At 61.5% G+C, this 20,407-nt stretch overlaps 1 protein-coding gene across 3 annotated transcripts; it reads left to right on the top strand.

Annotated features, from left to right (window-relative positions):
• Positions 1–1,309: 1,309 nt before the first annotated feature.
• Positions 1,310–20,331, top strand: ELAVL3 (ELAV like RNA binding protein 3). 3 transcript variants are annotated; one of them, XM_051840000.3, is made up of 7 exons: positions 1,310–1,727; positions 11,100–11,316; positions 11,480–11,583; positions 13,788–13,941; positions 14,054–14,279; positions 14,893–14,931; positions 16,967–20,331. In XM_051840000.3, exons 1-7 carry the CDS (start codon positions 1,719–1,721, stop codon positions 17,316–17,318), a joined length of 1,101 nt encoding a protein of 366 aa, XP_051695960.1. In that variant the 5' UTR covers positions 1,310–1,718; the 3' UTR covers positions 17,319–20,331. The 3 variants fall into 3 exon arrangements, with proteins under 3 accessions (XP_051695960.1, XP_051695961.1, XP_051695959.1); XM_051840001.3 differs by having other exon boundaries at positions 11,097–11,316; positions 16,988–20,331; XM_051839999.3 differs by having other exon boundaries at positions 11,097–11,316.
• Positions 20,332–20,407: the final 76 nt, after the last annotated feature.

Genomic DNA, 20,407 nt, shown 5'->3' with positions numbered 1-20,407 from the left:
CCGGGGACCCGCAGCGCCACCGCCCCGGCTGCGCGGGCCGCCGCGATTGGCCCTGCGCCTCAGTCCGCGCGGCGGCCCCCAATGCCGCGCACGCTCCCATTGGCTGCATCTCCGGGGCGCCTTCCACCGATTGGCGCTCTCGAGGGCCGGCCCTGATTGGCCAAGCCCGGCTGTCGTCTCTGCTGTCGCCTCTCCGGGCCGTGCAGGGACGGGGGAGAGGCTGGGGACCGCGACGCCAGCGGGGTCCGGGCCCGTCGAGCCGCTGTCTGTGGTGCTGAATCGGCCCTCGGAGGCGCCCCGGCCCCAGCCCGCACCTGCTCCCGCGCCCTGGGCCGCCCCGACGTACACGCACGCGAGCGCCCGCGTCACCCACGTAGCCCCCACCCCACGGGACGGAGGAACCATCTCGAGCCCAAAAAGCCAGGACAGATGCGCTGACCCGAGTCTTCCGGAGCCTGCGGGGCTCCAGCGGGGTTGTCTGGGATCCTGAGCCTTAACCCCATTCAACCTGGCACCTGGAGAGGGTGTATCCGCCTCCATCTTTTTTTTTTTTCTTAGATTTTATTTATTGAGAGGGAGTGACAGAGAGAAAGGTCTTCTATCCGCTGGTTCACTCCCCAAATGGTCACACTGCCGGAGCTGAAGCCAGGAGCCAGGAGCTCCATCCGGGTCTCCCACACGGGTGCAGGGGCCCAAGCACTTGGGCCATCTCCCATTGCTTTCCCAGGCCACAGCAGGGAGCTGGGTGGGAAGTGGAGCAGCCGGGACTCGAACCGGCGCGCATAAGGGATGCTGGTGCCACAGGCCGAGGATTAACCTACTGCGCCACAGCACCGGCCGGGAACCCCACTTTTTGAACCACACAGGCACGGGGGTTCCTTCAAAACCCATAGAGTCCTAGCTTCATCCCACGGACAGGCTACGGCCAGTGCAGCCCCCCACGCCCACCCCGCGTCTCTGGTCCCCTCACTCCCGTCGGGGAAAAAGATCATGGGGTTTCTCTTGGCCCTTCCGGTTTGACGGAAGAAAGGCCGCCGAGGAGGGGCGCCCGGGAAGGAAGAGGGTCCGGGGTGGGGGTGGGGTGGGGCGGGGCCGCCCCCAGCGCGCCGCGCCCGGGGGACAGCGGAGCCCCGGCCGGCGCGCGCGCGCATCCACCTGCCGCGCCGTCGGGCGCCGCGAGCAGGCGGAGCTCGGGCGCCGCAGCCAATGGGCGACGCCGGCGGTGGCAGCTGCCGCTATAAAGGGCTGGGGGCGGCGGCGGCGCGGCCCAGAGCGCGGAGCGCGCAGCGCGGGCCGGAGGGAGGGCGGGCGGGCGGGCGAGGGGAGACGGCTGGACGCCCGGGACCGCACAGGCCGGACCGAGGGGCGGCGGCGGCGGCGGCAGGCGGAGCGTCGCGATCTCTGTTGGGAAGCGCAACTTCCCCGGGCCCCGCGGGGCCGCGCAGGGTGGGGGGGTGACCCCAGCCCCGCGCTCGCTCCCTCCGTCCATCCTCGGCCGCCCTCAGCCACCCCGGGGCCCGGTCATCAGCCCGCGCATCCCCGGGCTCGGGCCCGTCCTTGGCCCTCGAGGGAGCCGCCGCCTTCACCGCCACCTCTGCAGCGGCCGCATCAGAGGCCGCCCGGGCAGGACCCAGGCGTGAGCATCGGGCGCCCCCCCTAGGAGTGCACGACCCCCGGAGCCGCCCTCAACACGGACCGCGCCCGCCGGGCACACAAGAATGGTCACTGTAGGTATTCCCCTGTCGCCGAGAGGGAAGCAGGGCGGAAAGGGGTTGGGTCCAGGATCCGGCGGAGATGGGGGGGGGTAGGACCAGGCCTAGGTAGGCCCGGGTGGGGGGGGTAGGACCGTGCCTTCGGGCCTGAGAGTGGGCAGGGCCGCACCCAGAGTACCCGGGGCGCCTAAAGCCTGGCCAGAGAGGTCCTGGGGGGCCAGGCTGCGACCCGAGGGGGGGCGCCCTGCGCCGCCCTGGAGGCGGCGTTGCCCCCTCTCCAGCAGGCCTGGTGGGGGAGGGGACGCGGCGGCGGCGGACGCCTCCTGCATCCAGGCCCAGACCCCGCAGGGCCGCCCAGGCAAACGCAGGGCCACATCACTGGTGCTGGGCCAAGCCAAGGCACCAAGGCGTTCCCGAGAGCCCCCACCCCCCGGCTGGGGGGCAACGGGTGGCGTCGGATCGCGCGCTCCAGGCCCTCGGCCGCGCCCGGGAAGCGGGCGTCTCGTCCTCGAGCCCGTCGACCTTGCGGCAAGCGGGGAGGGGAGAGGAGGGGGCGCGCCCGGAGGCCCCGCGGGCCCTGCCGCCGCCGCCGCCGCGTCCCTTTGTTTCTCGGCGCTTCTTCGCGGGCCGGAGCCTCGCGCGGGCGCCTCGGGCTGCGGGGAGGGGGAGGGGAGAGGAGGGCCCGCCGGCGGCGCGAGGCGGGGGGGTGGGGGGTGGGGTGGGGATGGTGGTGGTGTCGGGCGGCTGGCCGCCTCCCGGGCCCCCGCTCCCCGGGGCATGGAGTGAGGGGCTGAGGCGACCCTCCCCCCGTGGACAGGTCCTGGCGCCCCACCCTGCCAGGGCTCTGGGCCGCGGGGTGACCTTGAGCGCGCCCGCCCGCGCCGCTCGCTCCGCGCCGGCTGCTTTCAGCAGCCACGGAGCTGGTCAGCTCCCGAGCGCACGGCCCCGCCCGCCGGGGCCCCGCCCGGCCACGCCCATCTAGGCCCCGCCCCCCGGGGCCCCGGGGGCCCGGCCTCGCCCGAGCCCTCGGATTTCCACTCGGCAGCCCGGGCGGCTCCCGGGGGCGGGGCCGGCCGGCTCTGGCCCCACCCCGGCTCCACCCCCACCCCTGCCGCGCGACTCCGCTCCCCGCGCCGCCGCGCGTCCTTTGTCTGGTCCCGGCGCCCGGGCCTCCCTCTTCCGCTCTTCCCAGCTCGCGAGCTGTGCGTGTGCGTCTCGGTGCACCGTGCGTGCTTGGGCGCCTCTCGTCGCCGTCGGGGCCGGCACAGGGGCCAGGGGCTGGAGGCGGTGGGGGGGGGGGGGGATGCGCCGCGCTCCCTCGAGGGCTGGGCCTCTCCCCTCCTGGAACCTGGGACCCGCCCACCTGGCTCTGAGAACGGAGGCCCCAGAGACCCAGCGCACCTGCTGTGTGACCTCAGGCCACTTGCTTGCCCTCACTGAACCTCAGGCTGCTCAGCCGGGTCTGGGGACTCGGGAGCCCCACTCCTGTCCGGCGTTCCCCAGGCGTCCTCGGATCTGCTGTTCTCCCTCCGCCCCCGTTTGAAAACGGGAAAGCAGGGTACAATGCAGAAGAGGGTGTGGTCAGGGGTCAGAGGTCACCCGAGGCCTGGGTACTCCGCTGGATGAGGCTGGCTGGGGGGGGTGCTCAGACTGCGAGACAGTGGGAGACGGGCCTGCTCACTCGGCACCACGTGGTGGCCCAGCGTTACCAGGCATAGCCGCTCAATGCCCTATTGTCGCCCGTATCCAGGCATCTGTCGCCAAGGCTGGGGCCTGGGGGTGCAGCTGGGGGCCACCGGGGTCAGACCCTGGAGCGGCTGCAAAGCAGGCGGCCTCAGGTGTGTTGGGAGTAGAACCCTTGTGTGAGATGCTGTGGAAGAGAGGGAGGGGAGTGACGAGGGGAGGGGCTCAGAGAGACCTGGAGACCCTGGGGGGAAGGGGCCCTGGCGTGCACCGGCCTCTCTGCCTGTCCTTTTTTTCCCCTAAGATTTACTTATCTAAAAGGCAGAGTGCCAGAGAGAGAGAGAGATTTTGTATGTGCTGGTTCACTCCTCCAGTGCCTGCAGTGGATCAGGCTGGGCCAGGCGGCAGGCAGGACCCGGAGCTCCATCCGGGTCTCCCACGTGGGTGGCGGGGGCCCGAGCACTTGGGCCGCCCTCCGCTGCTTTCCCAGGCAGCCGCGACTTGACCCTCGGCCCTGGTACAGGGTGTCACCTCTGCCTGTCTGTGTTTGAACCCCGCTGTTTCCCGTCTGACCGACCCCTCCCGCCCAGCCCTGGGCCAGCCCTCGATGGACCCTGGATGCCCGTACTGCCGCCGTCCAGGGCCACGCGTTTACTGCAGGCTGGAGCAGGGCGGGGCGGCCCCTGCCAATCTGATCCCCATTATCGGCTCAGCCGGCTCAGTGAAGAAAACCGGCTTCAGCTAAGCCCTGGCGCAGCCGGGAGGGAGAAGGGGTGGCGGCTGGGATGCGAGGCTGGGCCTCCGGTAGTGGGGTTGGACCGGCCCAGTCACCTCTTTTTTTTTTTTTTTTTAAAGACTTATTTAATTTATTTGAAAGGCAGAGTTACAGAGAGAGCGGGGAGAGAGAACTTCCATATGCGGGTTCACTCCTCAAATCTCTGCACCAGCCAGGGCTACGCCAGGGGCCTGAAACTCCATCTGGGTCTCCCGTGTGGGTAGCAGCGGCCCAAGCACTTGGGCTGCCTTCCACTGCTCTCCCAGGCGCGGTAGCAGGGAGCTGGGTTGGAGCAGCCGGGACAGTAGTAACAGGTGCTCAGATGGGACGCTGGTGGTGGCTTAACCGCCGGCGCCACCACCCCTGCCCCAGGCACCTCTTACCTCCATCCACGTCGGGGTCGGCCTTGGGAGGAGAGGAGCCGGTCACTCAGTAGTCATCTGGGGCCATCAGATCAGAGGTCCCACACTGACTCCATCACCTCTCCCTCCTCCTGTCACCCTGGGGCAGGCAGCGTCCGCCGGTCCCTGTGGCTGTGGGAGACACGTTCCATGCTTAGCACACGGTGAACGCTCGGTGCACGTGGGGGTCTAGAGGCACCGGAGGCAGTGGCTTGTCCAAGTCCAGGGCTCCCCACCTCCCCAAGGAAATGTCGTCGGCTCCTCACAGAGCTCTCTCTCGCCGAGCCTGCATGGAGCTGAGTCCATCTGCATGTGGGGTGTGTGTCACCCCCTTCTAGGGAGGTGACATTGTCATCATCGGAGGACAGCAGCGAGGAGCCGGGGCCTGCGGCTGGCGCGGGGCTGCCTTCAAAAAATCTTTGTTGACTGGATTGAGTGGAATCAGCCCATAGAATGCGTCTATTTGTTTGCTTTTGGAAAAGCAGTGAGTTGGGTGAGGCAGAGAAAAGAGACAGAGAAAGATCTTCCACCCGTTGGTTCACTCCCCGAATGCCAGCAACAGCCAGAGCTTGACCAGGCCAAAGCCAGGAGCCCAGAACTCCATCCGGGCCTCCCATGTAGCTGGCAGGGACCACGTACCTGAGCCACACTGCCTGCTGTCTGTTAGCAGGGATGTTAGAATGGGGGGCGGAGCTGGGACTTGAACCCAGGCACTTCCCCGTGGGATGCGGGTGTTCCCAGCCCTGTGTTGAGCACTGACCCCAATGCCTGCCCCGATGGAGTGGGCTTCCGTGTTGGGACACCCAGGGGGCAGCACAGAGTAGGAGCTTATTTTTTGTTTGCTGTTATTATTTTTTTTTTAAGAGGAGTCTTCACAAAGTTAATGGAAAGTATTATGAAGAAACTATGGATGGAGTCCAAAATGGTTTTGCATGACAAGACAATTCCATTTTCCAGATTTTGTATTTTTAAGATTTATTTAAGGGGAGAGAGAGAGAGAGGGAGGGAGGGAGGTCTTCTGTTTACTGGTTCACTCATCAAATGGCCACAGCATCCAGGGCTGAAGCCAAGACCATCCAGGTCTCCCACGCAGGTGCAGGGGCCCAAGCACTTGGGGCATCTTCTGCGGCTTTCCCAGGCCACAGCAGGGAGCTGGATTGGAAGTGCAGCAGCAAACAAAGGTCTCTGATGATGGGATTCCAGGGTTGCAAGTGGCAGCTGAGTTGGCCGCTCCAATGCGTAGGGAGTTTGGTCTGATGTAGCCAACCCTCAGTTTGTAGTTAGGCACTTGGTGACACGTGAATGTTCTGAGACCAAGACACAGATCTATGGAGAGAGCATTGCTGCACCAGTGGCAGACATTACTAATCAACCCAGTGTGCACCACCTTTAAGCCTGGATGCAACCTCAGAGCGCCCTTTCCAGGCTGTCGCTCTCAGATGACTGGAGATGTAGGGTGCCCTCTCTGCCATCCTTTTTTGAAAAAGCAAAAATTATTTTGTTTGCAAGGCAAGGCAGAGAGATGGACGGACAGAAATCTCCCACCCACTGGGGTTCACTCTCCAAATGCCCACAATAGCCAAGGAAGGGCGAGACTGAAGCCGGGAGCCAGAAACTCCATCTGGGTTTCCGGCATGAACGACAGAGCAGCCCGGACTTGAACTTGGCAATGCGATATGGGACGCCACTGTCGCAAGCCGCAGCCTAACCTGCTGCACCACAACACTAGCCCCATAATTCCATTTTTTAAACTTTCTGAAGTGTCTTCATAGAGGCCCAGAGCTCAGATTACCCCCGAGGACACACAGCTCCAAGGGGCAGGGCCACCTCAAGGCGTTGGCCGCAGTGGTAACAGCTCCAGCATCAAACAGACCTGGATTTGACATCGAGTTCCCCATTCATATTACCCCATGTCTCTCAGTGTGTAAAATGCAGAATTATGTTCTTATTGCAAGATTTTTGGAGAATAAGAGAAACAGTGCCGTGAATTACTCCCCACAGTGCCAGGCACACAGTAGCTGCCCAGTGAACTGGAATGAGCAGGGATGATTGACAAGCGCACTTGCGCTGTCCATGACTGTGCCCATGGCAGACATTGCTAGCTGATCCCAGAGCACTTCTTGCAACCTCAGAGATCCTTCCCGCGGCCACTGTGCCTGGAAGTTGGAACTTGGTGCACAGCAGAGCAGAGGTCCCGAAGCCTTGAGAGGGACACCTGAGGACGCACACTTGGGGAATATCAGAGCTGGCACCAGTCTGGCTTGGCAGTGAAAGCTGAAAATACAAGTTCTGGGTCAGAAAACTCCCGTGCGTGTCTCTGTGCCACTGTTGTTCACGTGCGGCGTGATTTGGGGAAGCCATAAGAATATCCCTTAGCTCTTGAGTTTCGAGAGTAGCCGTCCCCTATGCAAGGTGGTTGTAACAAGGTGGTTGGGTTTGGTAAGTGGGCTGCCTTGCAGGCAGAGGCTGGCATCCACTAGTGCCCACTATTTGAGGACGATTATGGCATCGGATCTTCAGTCAGAGCCATGAGCTTGCAATGCTGGCCACCTGTTGGCTTTTTCTGATTCTGTGCCCACAACAGACATTGCTAATCAATCACAGTGGTCTTTTCTGCTGAAACTGGGTGTGGCCTCTGACTCCTTCATTTACCCCTCTAGGAGGACCTGACCAATCAATCTGAGCTTTCAAGTGAGGGCAGAGATAAGGAAAGCTGGCTACTTGAACTTCCTGTGGCCACGACAGACAGTGCCAATCAATTCTCACACTGCTGAACCTAGATGCAGCTTTAAGATTCTCCCATGGGGACAGGCGTTACCTGTTAGGTCACCTGCATCCATATCAGTGTCTGGTTGGAGTCCATACTTCTCCCTTTCCAGTCCAGCTTCCTGCCCATGCATACCCTGGGAGGCAGCTCAAGTCCTTGGATCCCTGCCACCCAGGTGGGAGACCCTGATGACGTCCTGGTCTCCTGCCCTTGGTCCCACCCAGCCCTGGCTGTTGCAGGCATCTAGGGGGTGAACCAGCAAACTAAAGATCAATCTGTCTGTCCGCCTTCCAAATAAAATGAAAATACATACGTCCATACATGATTTTTTTTAAAGCGTGCTCCGATAGCTGGCCCTTCAGCTGGTCATCACTGATTTGCTGCGTAACCTTAGCCAAGAACTTCTTTGCCTCCAAGTCTCAGAATTTCCATGCATCCTAGCAAAATGAACTTCTACCTTTTTTTTTTTTTAATTTTTTGACAGGCAGAGTGGACAGTGAGAGAGAGAGAGACAGAGAGAAAGGTCTTCCTTTGCCGTTGGTTCACCCTCCAATGGCCGCCGCGGCCGGCGCGCTGCAGCCGGCGCACCACGCTGATCCGATGGCAGGAGCCAGGAGCCAGGTGCTTCTCCTGGTCTCCCATGGGGTGCAGGGCCCAAGCACCTGGGCCATCCTCCACTGCACTCCCGGGCCACAGCAGAGAGCTGGCCTGGAAGAGGGGCAACCGGGACAGAATCCGGCGCCCCGACCGGGACTAGAACCCGGGGTGCCGGCACCGCTAGGCGGAGGATTAGCCTAGTGAGCTGCGGCGCCGGCCGAACTTCTACCTTTGAGAGTCTCTGTGTGAACCGTAGAGTTATGAGTGTGCCTCCTGGACACAGACGCAGACAGTGCTAGAGAAAGAACCAGCAAAGATTCGGCAGTGTATACAAACGAAGCTACAGCGTGCATGGTCAAGGTCGGTCTGTCTTGGAAGCTTGGTTTAATACTTGGGAAATCAATGAACATAATTCATGGTATTAATGTATTAAAGCTACAAACCCATTTTAATAGATGTCGAAAGTGTTCAATAAAGTTCAGCATCCATTGTTTAAGAAGAAATCTTTTGCAAATAGAGATTGTTTGATTGATTTGAAAGGCAGAATGACACAGAGAGAGAGGGAGAGATCTTCCTCTCACTGATTCACTCTCCTAAATGGCCACAACAGCCAGGGCTGGGCCAAGCCGGAGCCAGGAGCTTCTTCCAGGTCTCCCTCGCAGGTGCAGCGACCCAAGCCCTTGGGCCATCTTCCACTGCTTTCCCAGGCCAGCAGCAGGGAGCTGGACGGGAAGTGGAGCAGCTGGGATGCTGTATGGGATGGAGCAGTATGGGATGCTGGCACTGCATTGGTGGATTTACCCGCTACGCCACAGCGCCGGCCCCATGCATTTACTTTTTTTTTTTTTTTTTTTTGGACAGGCCGAGTGGACAGTGAGAGAGAGAGGCAGAGAGAAAGGTCTTCCTTTGCCGTTGGTTCACCCTCCAATGGCCGCTGCAGCCGGCACACCCCGCCTATCCGAAGGCAAGAGCCAGGTGCTTTTCCTGGTCTCCCATGGGGTGCAGGGCCCAAGCACCTGGGCCATCCTCCACTGCACTCCCGGGCCACAGCAGAGAGCTGGCCTGGAAGAGGGGTAACTGGGACAGAATCCGGTGCCCCAACTGGGACTAGAACCCTGTGTGCCGGCGCCACAAGGCGGAGGATTAGCCTATTGAGCTGCGGCGCCGGCTTTTTTTTTTTTTTTTTTTAATTTTTTTTTCCCATGCATTTACTTTTAGAAACAATTTTGGAGGCAGGCACTGTGGGTTAAGCTGCCGCTGGCAACTCTAGCATCCCCTAGGGCGCAGGCCTAGCTGTTCTACTTCAAGGTGTCCAGACCCCAAGACACCTGCACGCCATCTCCTCCAGAGGCCATGCCCCCAGTGAGCTCATTATCTCACCAGGCCCCACCTCTTAAGGGTCTCACCACCTCCCAATGCCACCAAGCTGGGGACCACGCCACTGAGAGCGCTTGGGCAAAATATTTGAACAGTATCCAGAGTGTAACCTATGGCGCCTATGTATGGAATCTGTCACAGCAAGAGTCCGTCAGGTGCATTTTGTTTTGTTTTGTTTTGTTTTCCTTGTTATTTTCAGATAAATGGAGGGGTTATTAAGAATAATTTGGCCGGCGCCTCGGCTCACTAGGCTAATCCTCCACCTAGCGGCGCTGGCACACCGGGTTCTAGTCCTGGTCGGGGCGCCGGATTCTGTCCCGGTTGCCCCTCTTCCAGGCCAGCTCTCTGCTGTGGCCCGGGAGTGCAGTGGAGGATGGCCCAGGTGCTTGGGCCCTGCACCCCATGGGAGACCAGGAGAAGCACCTGGCTCCTGCCATCGGATCAGCGCGGTGCGCCGGCCACAGCGCACCGGCCGCGGGGGCCATTGGAGGGTGAACCAACGGCAAAAGGAAGACCTTTCTCTCTGTCTCTCTCTCTCACTGTCTACTCTGCCTGTCAAAAGAAAAAAAAAAAAAAGAATATATAGGGGCTGGTGTCGCGGCTCAGGCCCTCATTGGCGTAACTTAGAAGGCTGCTGCGGCCGGCCATCTGGCGTTGGTTAGGACACGGATTGAGACGCCTGCTTCCGGTGTGTGTGTGCCCGGGTTTGAATCCCACTTCTGCGCCTGATTTCAGCTCACTGGTCCCCTGGGAGGCAGCAGGCGACGGCGCAGGTAGACTCAGGCGATGCCATGCCGCTGAGAGAGCTGGATTCTGTCCCCAGCCTCTGGCGTCAGCCTGGCTCAGCGTGGCCTGTTGGGAGCATTTGCAGAATGAACCAGTGGGTGTGAGTGCTTTCTGTCGGTGTTCCTCTCTCTTCAAAAATAAATGCAGTTAGTGGAAAATTCAAATTAAAATATGAATATATGGGGCTCGTGTTGTGGCCCCGTGGGTTTGAAGCCACCACCCGTGGTGCTGGCTGGGCAGCCTCTGTTGGAGAGACTGGTTGGGATTTTGGTTCTCTGCTCCCCATCCAGCTCTCTGCTGTGGTCTGGGAAGGCGGCAGATGATGGCCCAAGTGCTTGGGTCCCTGCACCCATGTGGAGACCCGGATGGAGTTCTCCTGGCTTCTGCCTGGCCCAGAGCTGGCTGTCGTGGCCACTGGGGGGAGTGAAGTAGTGGATGGAAGATCTTTCTCTCTCGTTTCCTCTGTCACTGTGCCTTTTGAATCAATGGTAAATTAAAGATAAACTTATGTTGGTTCCAAAACCATGCATGTTATTTATTTATTTGAGAAGTAGAGTTACAGAGAGAGAGAGAGAGAGAGAGAGAGAGAGAGGTCTTCCATCACTGGTTCACTCCCCAAATGGCTGCAGTGGCCTGAGCTGTGCCAATCCACAGCCAGGAGCTTCTTCCAGGTCTCCCACGCAGGTGCAGTGGGCCTCTCAAGCACTTGGGCCATCTTCTGCTGCTTTCCCAGGTGCATTAGCAGGGAGCTGGATCAGAGGAGGAGCAGCTGGGGCTTGAACCAGCGTCCATGTGGGATGTCGACGCCACAGGCGGGGGATTAACCTTCTGAGCCAGAGCGCTAGCCCATAATAATAATAATAATAATAATAATAATAATAATTGTTATTATTTTTAAACAAAGGCCCTGATTGTCCCTCGTGTGAGTCAGGGCCCCTGATGCCCGCTGGCCCCGGCGCGGGGACTGGCGGTGAGCCGGCGTGTCCTGTTGTCTTCAGCAGATACTGGGGGCCATGGAGTCTCAGGTGGGGGGGGGCCCGGCCGGCCCAGCCCTGCCCAACGGGCCACTCCTCGGCACAAACGGGGCAACTGACGACAGCAAGACCAACCTCATCGTCAACTACCTGCCCCAGAACATGACCCAGGATGAGTTCAAGAGTCTCTTCGGCAGCATTGGTGACATCGAGTCCTGCAAGCTGGTTCGGGACAAGATCACAGGTGCGGGGGCTGGCAGGTGCAGGACAGGTGGGACGGGGCAGGCGCGACCCTGGGGGGCGGGGATCTCCTGGCTCCTGGGAATGGGCAGGTGCGTGGAGGGGAGCTGGGTGTTTTGAGAGGCTCAGCTCCGGGCAGTGACGTCACCACCCTGTCCCACCCACAGGGCAGAGCCTAGGCTATGGGTTCGTGAACTATTCGGACCCCAGCGATGCGGACAAAGCCATCAACACCCTCAACGGCCTCAAGCTGCAGACGAAGACCATCAAGGTCAGTCTCCACCACCCCCCCCACCGTCCCCGGCTGCTGCCCCGGGCCTGGTCACCACGTGGCGGGTAGCGGAAGGGCTTTGCCTCTCGGATGCTCAGGGCCCTCACCTGTCAAGGCCTTCGGGGAGCCGGTGGGAGAGGGGGTTCAGAGTCAGCCAGGCCCAGTGACAGGGGTCCTGTAGGCGGCCCCCTCCTGCCTTTGTCCTGGAAATAGGGGGTGGGGGGGCCTGTCTGCCATCTGGAGCCTAATCAGGCTCTGGGAGGGGTGGGATTAGGGGGCCCCTCCCCCACCTTTGTGTGCCACCCCTCCCCCACAGCCTCCCCCTTCGGGCTGCTGCAGCTGGGACCCTGTGAGCCAGGTTCCCTGGGGGGGGGGCGTCACCATGGAAACGCCCCCTCTGTAGGTTTGCCCCCGGGGGTGTTTGGGCTCCCCAGGGGGAGGTCGGGGTCAGGGGTGCCCATCTGGCCCCCTGTTTGCTTCCAGGAGCAGAGGCACAGGAATCCTCTCTGACGGGGGCCCGGGAAGGGGTGGGGAGAGGGGCGTGGACCTGCTGCCCACTGTTCTGTCCCCCGGGGTCCACCATTGACCCGGGTGTCTCACTGGAGGTGACTGTGCAGGTAGCCTGAGTCCCCCCCCGCCCCGCCCCTCGGCTCCCTGGGCGCCGCCCCAGGTGTCGGAAGGATCCCGTGTTTATCTGGCACACACCTGGCCTGCGGGGTGGGTGTGGGTCCCTGAGGCCCGCTGGGCTGGGTCGAGTGTGACGCTGGCTGCTCGGGTGGTGGGGAGTCGGTGTGGGGTTCCACGGCTCTTCCCGGCATTCTCCAGCACCACCCCCCCAGCCCTGCGCGGCTCTGTCTGGCTTCATCCCTGGGGTAGTGCCAAGGGCAGTGCCGCGTGGCCTTGTGGGTATCTCTGTGCGTGTCTGGGTCGCCGTGTGGCCTGGTGGGCGCTGACTGGGGGCTCCGGCCCAGTGGGACCCAAATCCTTCCAGCCCCTCAAGTCCAGTGTGGGGGCTCAGGGAGGACTTGGGGTCCCAGACTCCAAAACCCACGCAGGAGCTCAGGACCACCCCCCACCCCCCACCCCTGCCTGCCTGAATCTCACCCCAACACCAACCCATCGGGCAAATCCTCACCCCTGAGGCTCAGCCTAGGAGGGAGACAGAAAATGTCAGATGCATGGAAAAATTTGTTTATTTGAAAAGCAGTGACAGAGAGAGGGAGAGAGAGAGAGAGAGAGAGAGAGAGAGAGAGAGAGAGAGAGAGAGAGAGGTGTCTTCCATCCACTGGTTCACTCCCCAAACAGCTGAGGCTGGGCCAGACGCAAGCCAGGAGCCTGGAGCTCCACCCACAGGTGTGCAGGGGCCCAAGCCCTTGGGCTGTCACCTGCTGCTTTCCCAGGCCACAGCAGGGAGCTGGATTGGACCTGGAGCAGCTGGGACTCGAACCAGTGCTCTGATACGGGATGCCGGCTGTACCACGGCGATGTGGCCCCCACCCTTTCTTAACCAGCTGCAAAGAGTCCTATTGTTGGGCTGGACACATTATTAATGACACCAATCGGATAATTGTTCGAAAACGTGCATAATTCAACACTGAGAGAGGAGCTTTGAGGAAGTGGTGAGGGGCTGGGACCGCCTTCCACTGCGGGGGGGGGGGGGACTGGAGGTTTCTGCTGAGACCTGGAGAGGGAGGAGGGGAGATGCAAAGGCCCTGTGGTCCGAGGGCGCCCGGGGTGTTAGGGGATCAGGGAGGAAACCCCTGTGGCTGGAACCGATCGCGCGGGGAGGCAGAGTGGGGGAGATGAAGGCAGCAGTGATGGGTGTGCAGGGCCTGGGGGGGCCGCAGGGAAGGAAACTGTGGCTTCATTCACTGCTGGGGCAGGTGGGAGCCATGGAGGGTTCGGAGCAGGCGCAGGCACCTTCGAGCCGCTGGGGCCGGGGGAACAGACTGGGGGTGGGCAGGGCAGCAGGGCTGGTCCACAGTGAGGACTCGAGCTGGCTGGGTTTAATGTGGCTTGGAAATGGGGGGGGGTGGTCCTTGAGGTCCCGGAGGGGGGGCATCTGACCCCAGGGGTGCGGCTCCTTTGACCTCCGTTGTCGGGGTCACGGCGCCCGCAGTGGCAGAGTGAGGGGTGCCCGCTGCGTGCTCCAGCCAGGAGCCGCGCGCTCTCCGTCCTCACTGCGTCCGCCCCGCCCCCCCAAGGTGTCCTACGCCAGGCCCAGCTCCGCATCCATCCGGGACGCGAACCTGTACGTCAGCGGGCTGCCCAAGGCCATGAGCCAGAAGGAGATGGAGCAGCTCTTCTCCCAGTACGGCCGCATCATCACCTCGCGCATCCTGGTGGACCAGGTCACAGGTCAGCCAGCGGGGCGGGGGCGGGCTGTGCGCGCATGCGCGCGCCCCGGGCAGAGGGGCGAGGGGCGAGGGGCGAGGGGCCGGGTCCTCACGCGCCCCCGCCCCCCCGGCAGGAGTCTCTCGGGGCGTGGGGTTCATCCGCTTCGACAAGAGGATTGAAGCCGAGGAGGCCATCAAAGGCCTGAACGGGCAGAAGCCGCTGGGCGCCGCCGAGCCCATCACGGTCAAGTTCGCCAACAACCCGAGTCAGAAAACTGGGCAGGCCCTGCTCACCCACCTGTACCAGTCGTCCGCCCGGCGCTACGCGGGCCCCCTGCACCACCAGACACAGCGCTTCCGGTGAGCACCCCCGGGCCCCCCAGGCCGGCAGCCCCACACCTGCCCGGGCTCGTATACAGCAGGTGCTCAATGCATGCTGGCCACTGCCCTTGGCCTCCGTCTCCTCCTCTGGGACAAATAGTGCTAAATTATTTTAGGAGTGCTTCCTGCATGCCCCTGTTACAGACAGGGACTCGAACCCAGAACCCTGAGTCGAAGCTCAGAGCGGGGACAACGGAACCCCCGTCTTTGTGGGCCCCTGGGTGGCTATGGCCCCCACCCCCACTCGAAGAGGGCTGCGGTCATTACTGTCCCCTTTGTTAGGGTGAGCCCCCCAGAGAGCCCCGCCCCCACCAGGGGCCCAGACGGACCGCTGGCTGCCTGGGAGGGGTGGAGGAGGCCACCGGTGCAGACTGGGCAGCGGCCGGGCAGCCGAGAGGCGGGCCCGAGTGACCGCTGTTCCGTGCCAGGCAGTGTCCAGCCGGGCGGGGAGCAGGCAGGCGGGAGGGCGGGGGCAGGGCTGTGCTGTGCTGAGTGGGGGCAGGGAGGGCAGGCTGCCGGCCACGTCACAGCCTGGGGGCGTGTCCAGAGGCCTCCACTGACCCCTCCCCTTCCCCTGCTTCTGCCTCCACAGGCTGGACAATCTACTCAACATGGCCTACGGGGTCAAGAGGTAACAGTGCCCCCGCCCCGCTGTCCCCACCCGCTCGCTGGCCCTCCTGGGACCCTGCCCCTGTGGGTCCCGCTCCCCAGCCTGCGCCCGCCGTGTCTGGGAGGGACCTGGCCATTGGGAGCTTTGGCATCAGGCGCACCTGCGTGTAGAGAGAGCCGCCGAGCAGCTGGGGGCCTGGGGGCCATCCGTGGCCCTCTCCCTTCCTCTTCTGCACCCCCGTGACAGGCCCACAGCGTGGCCCAGGACACAGCCATGCCCCCTGCTTCCCACTTTGAGGTCCTCGCCGCCCCTACTGACCCCACAGAAAGCCAGGGCGGGCCTTGAGGGCCCCCTGCTCTCCTGTCCACCTCCTTGACCTCACGGAAGTCCCCAGCCTGCTGCTGCGTAATGAGCTGCCCAGCACCTGTGGAGTGATGGGCGCCTGGCCTGGGACTGGGGACGCCGTGCGGCTGGGCCACACTTGTGCCTTGTGGGGGATGGAGTCAGTGCTCAGTAGAGGGTGGTCGGGGCTGGGGTGAGTGTCTCTCGGGGTCTCAGCTCCATGGGCAGAGGCAGGCACATGGGCGGTGGTCACGTCGGTGGGGAGCAGGAGAGGGGGCGATGGACTCCCCACCGGGAGCGACCTCAGTGCTGAGGCCAGGAGACGAGGGGCGGGGCGGGAGTGGGGGTCCCCTTCCCCTAGCCAGAGCGGCCTGTGCCAAGACCCGGGGAGGGGATGAGCCGTGAGGCCCTCAGACCCCCGAGGTCTGACACCACTGAGCCACGTGAGTGCAGCCAGTTCGGCACGTTCATTAATTCAGTCGACAAACGTCCCATTCATTCATTCATTCATTCAACAAACGTCTCTCAGTGTTTGCTTGGTGCTGTTGTGGGGACAGGGCACAGCAGGGAAGATGGAGTAGCCCCCCCTTTATCCATGGGGGATACGTTCCAGCCCCCCCAGCATGGATGCCCAAAACCAGGAATGACTCCAAACTGCACGGGGCCATGCCTGTTCCCTTTTGCCTACACAGATTTAATGCCTTTTCCAGCTTGGTAAACTACTTTTTTCCCCTTAATTTTATTTATTTAAAAGGCAGAGTTAGAATAACAACCAACAGAGAGAGAGCTAGATCTTCCACCTGCTGGTTCACCCTCAGATGCCTGCAACAGCCAGGGCTGATTCAGACCAAAACCAGGAGCCAGGAGCTCCATCCGGGTCTCCCACGTGGGTGCAGGGGCCCAAGGACTTGGGCCATCTTCCACTGCTTTCCCAGGCCACAGCAGAGAGCTGGATGGGAAGTGGAGCAGCCGGGACTCGAACCGGCGCCCATATGGGATGCCAGCACGGCAGGCGGCGGCTTTACCCGCTACGCCACAGCGCCAACCCCTATGCGAGTAACTTTCGCAGGAGCAAAGCTAGAATGGCTGTCAGAGGGGAGACTGGTTTTTCCCGTACGTCTTAGCACTGCAAGGCCACGGCTGGCAGGTGGGGAGTGCAGACAGTGTGGATCTGAGAGACTTGAGTCACCTCCCAGAGAGAGAGAGAGCCCTTCCGTCTGCTGGGTCACCCCTCAAATGGCCACAGCGGCCAGGGCTGGGCCAGGCTGGAGCCAGGAGCCAGGAGCTCCATCCGGGTCTCCCACGTGGGTGGCAGGGCCCCCGAGCACTCGGGCCATCTTCACGTTAGCAGGGGAGCTGGCTCGGAGGCAGTGCAGCTGGGACTCGAACTGGCACTCGGATAGGGGATGCCGGCTTTGCAAGCCATGGCTTTAATCCACGGTGGCACAGGGTCAGCCCTGCGCTTATTTCGGGAATTTTCCATTTAGTGTTTTTGGACCGCAGGTGACTGCAGAGCCCGGAAATGGCAGGGCGTGGAACGGCAGCTGGATGCGAGCTGGGGTGGGGGCAGAAGGCTGGAGAGAGGTGGAGGGAGAAAGCGCCCACCGTCGCTCCGGCGGGGTGGGCCCCCAGCTGCCCAGGGTGGGGTCGGAGGTCAAGGCTGGTCAGAGGCGTGCCGGGGGTCAGGGCAGAGCCCGCGTGACCCCCAAAGTAGTCCCCTGTCGCTCATTGCCAGGTTCTCCCCGATTGCCATCGACGGCATGAGTGGCCTGGCAGGCGTGGGCCTGTCGGGGGGCGCGGCGGGCGCCGGCTGGTGCATCTTCGTCTACAACCTGTCTCCGGAGGCCGACGAGAGCGTGCTGTGGCAGCTGTTCGGGCCGTTCGGCGCAGTGACCAACGTCAAGGTCATCCGCGACTTCACCACCAACAAGTGCAAGGGCTTCGGCTTCGTCACCATGACCAACTACGACGAGGCGGCCATGGCCATCGCCAGCCTCAACGGCTACCGCCTGGGCGAGCGCGTGCTGCAGGTGTCCTTCAAGACCAGCAAACAGCACAAGGCCTGAGCCGCCGCCGCCCCGCCCCTCCCCGGGCCGCGGGGGCAGAGAGAGAGAGGGGAGAGAGAGAGAGAGAGAGAGAGAGAGGAGAGGAGAGGAGGGGCCGAGAGAGACAGCCAGGCACACCCACGGATGGACCTGCGCCCCTGCGGAAGCCACCGGGTGAGCATGCCAGGGGCGGGGCGGGCAGGTCTGTGGGGAAGGGGGGGGTGCCCCAGGGCCCCCCGCCCCGCCCCACCCCGTCTCCCCGCCCCGCCCCCTCCCTGGGCTGAGCCATTCTCTCTTGGTCTGGCTCATGTCAAAAGTTTTCGTTTCTTTTCTTTGGCTAAAAAAGAAAGCAAAGATGTGCCCCCTCACCCCACCCACCACACCACCTGGGGGATGGCTTGGAGGGGCCCAGGGGGCCGCCCCACCCCCACCCCGGGGCCTCCCCAGCACCTCGGTGGGCCTGGGGGAAGGGGGAGGGGGGAACAGGTTTAAAAATCCCCAAAAGAGCGAAATGTGAGGAGGGGCGCGGGCACCCCCCCGGCCCCCCTCAGAGCCCCTCGGAATGTGGGGAGCAGTGCTGGGGGCGGGGCTGGAAGCAGAAGCAAAACAGAAAAAAAGGGGGGGTGGGAGGGAGAGAAAAACTCTATTTTTGTAAAAAGGGATAAAGACCTCGTGGAGAATTTTTACTGGGGATTCTTGAACTTGGAAAAAAAAACACACACAAAAAGACAAAAAAAAAAAGAAACTATTTTGGCAGGTTAATGTTTACCAACTTGGGGGGGCGGGGCCGGGAGCAGGGGCTGGGCGTCCACAGGGCCAGACAGACAGACGGACACAGAGACACGCCCCCGGGACAGGTGGACACACAGGTGCACAGGGGAGCCCAGAGAAACAACGGACACAGCGGTGCGTGGGCGGCCGCGGGGAGCGCCGGGCACACACAGACCCCCACCCAGCCGCCTCCTGCTGGGGCCCCGCCCCCGCCTGCCAGAGCTCTCTCCTAGGGGCAGCTGTCCCAGCTGCCCAGCGACAGGCGTGCACGCGGCGTCCGCGCGTCCAAACACACGATACCTCGTTCCACTTTGGCGTCACGGTGGGCTGCTTCCAGCCCCGACCCCCCAACACTCGAGGCCAAAGGTCCCCCCTCCCCACCCCGCCCTCCGCCCCCTCCCCGGGCCACGAGGCTGATGGGGAGCCCCAGGCTCAGGGGTCTCCCCGACAGCAGGCACCCAGCACCCACCCTCCTGCCACTGACCACTGCCCACTGCTGGGCCCAGGGAGTTCGGGCTTGGGGTGGGAGGGGTCCCAGCCCCTCAGTCCCTTCCCGTCCGCTTGGCACCCCCACCTTGGGTTGCTGGGGTTTTTTGTCTCTCCAGATTGGGGTGGTCAGTGGACAAAGCCCCCATCCCCAGCCTTGCCCCCTGCCCCGCTCCTGGCCACACCCCCCACCCTGGCCCGGGGGCCCTGGTTTCTGTTGGGATTTTTTGCATTCACCCTAATTTTCATTCTTTTTTTTTTTACAAAAAAAAGAAAAAAAAGAAAAAAAATCCCAGCAGGAGCCAGAGCCCCCCGGGAGCCCCCCAGCGGGGCCTGTCGCACGGGGTGGGGGTGGGGGGGCTCCAGGCCTGTCTAGCGCTAGTTGCCTTCCGCGTCCGGTACGGGCACGACCTCATCTGAATGTCCAGCTCTCTCTCCCCGCCCTCCCCGTGTTATCCAACGCGTCTAACGGAGCTTCTGCGGCAAGGAACGGAAAAAAGAAAAAAAAAAATCAAAAAAGCGACAAAAACAAAAAAACAAACAAAAAAAAAACACCACAAGTGGAAGAGGAAAAAAAAAAAGTGCTGAAAAAATGTTAAAAAAAAAAACAACCCACACACAGAAGAGATTTAAAAAAAAAGGAAAAAAAAAGACACAAACTGGCACCAGTTAACTTTCTTGTATTTTTGCTGAATCTAGCTTCTTGTAGTTTTAACTTATTGCTATGTTAACTATTTATCATCCCGTTGCCCTGTGAAAGCATTCGTGTGCATTTCTGTTCCTCCATCCGGTTTGCAAGTTAAAAGAATGATGTTCTTTGTTTTTCTTTTTTTCAGTTTTGCTGAGACGTGGTTATGCCTAATTTATTTATAAAAGGGGAAGTGGAATCATAAAGTAATAATAATTCTTATTAATAACAGTGCCGGTAGCCGAGTGGCTCCCGGGGCGGCCGTGGGCTCTGAGCGGATTCCCGGCCCGGGGCCCCCGGGGGTCTCCATGGGTTATTTTTTGCTGTTGTCTTGAATCTTTTTCAGTCCTACTTAGCTGGTGGAAACCCTATACAGGAACCTATTTATTCTCGTGGTTGTAAGTCCACCCTTCTCTCCTCCTTCCAGCGGCGCCCCCACCCCCGCTGTAGCCGGGGCTCCCCTCAGCCCTCCGGTGTGCTGCAGGCATCCGAGCAATAATGGCTGGGCTTGTTCCCCACCCTGGGGGGGCCGGGCTCCGGGCGGGGGCTCCTCCCCACACACCCTGCGCCCAGGCCTGGGTCCCTGCCAACCCCGAGACTGGAAGGGGGCTTTTTTTAAAAAAAAAACAAAACAAAAAACAAAAAAACAAAAAAGAATTCAGCCCAGCCGGGCCCCCTTCCCTGGAGGCCAGCCCCTCCCCCCAGGGGGCCAGGCCAGGGCTCCCAGGGTGGGTGGGAGGGCCCTGGGGTCTTCCAAGTCCCCTTGGGGTCAGGGGCAGGGCCAGTGGGGAAGGGGCTCAGCCCCTACAACCCTCCCTTCGTCCTGTTATTTATTCGAAAGGTTTCAGATCACCAGAGTCCGTGTTGGAGGTGAGAAAGAACTGTAAAAATAAAAAAATTAAAAAAAAATTAAAAATGATAAAAAGACCAAAAAAAAAAAAAAAAAAAACACCAAACCACCAAGAAACACTTTGCGTTGCGTTTAGACTATGACCGGGGTCACAGGCCCGGCCGCGGTAACAGACTTTTACATGGAATTGTTTAATTATTTGTACTTTTCATGCCAGAAAATAAAAGTTCAGAATCTTACAGCCTCGGCTGGTGTGTGTGCCTGGCGCTCCTGGGTGACTCGGGGAGGGTGGTCCAGGGCCCACCCCCCGCTCCG

The sequence above is a fragment of the Oryctolagus cuniculus genome, chromosome 16 (assembly GCF_051225735.1).
Source record: "Oryctolagus cuniculus isolate XC-2025 breed Fujian yellow rabbit chromosome 16, ASM5122573v1, whole genome shotgun sequence".
NCBI lineage: Eukaryota > Metazoa > Chordata > Mammalia > Lagomorpha > Leporidae > Oryctolagus > Oryctolagus cuniculus.
This window is presented reverse-complemented; position numbering and strand designations above follow the sequence as displayed.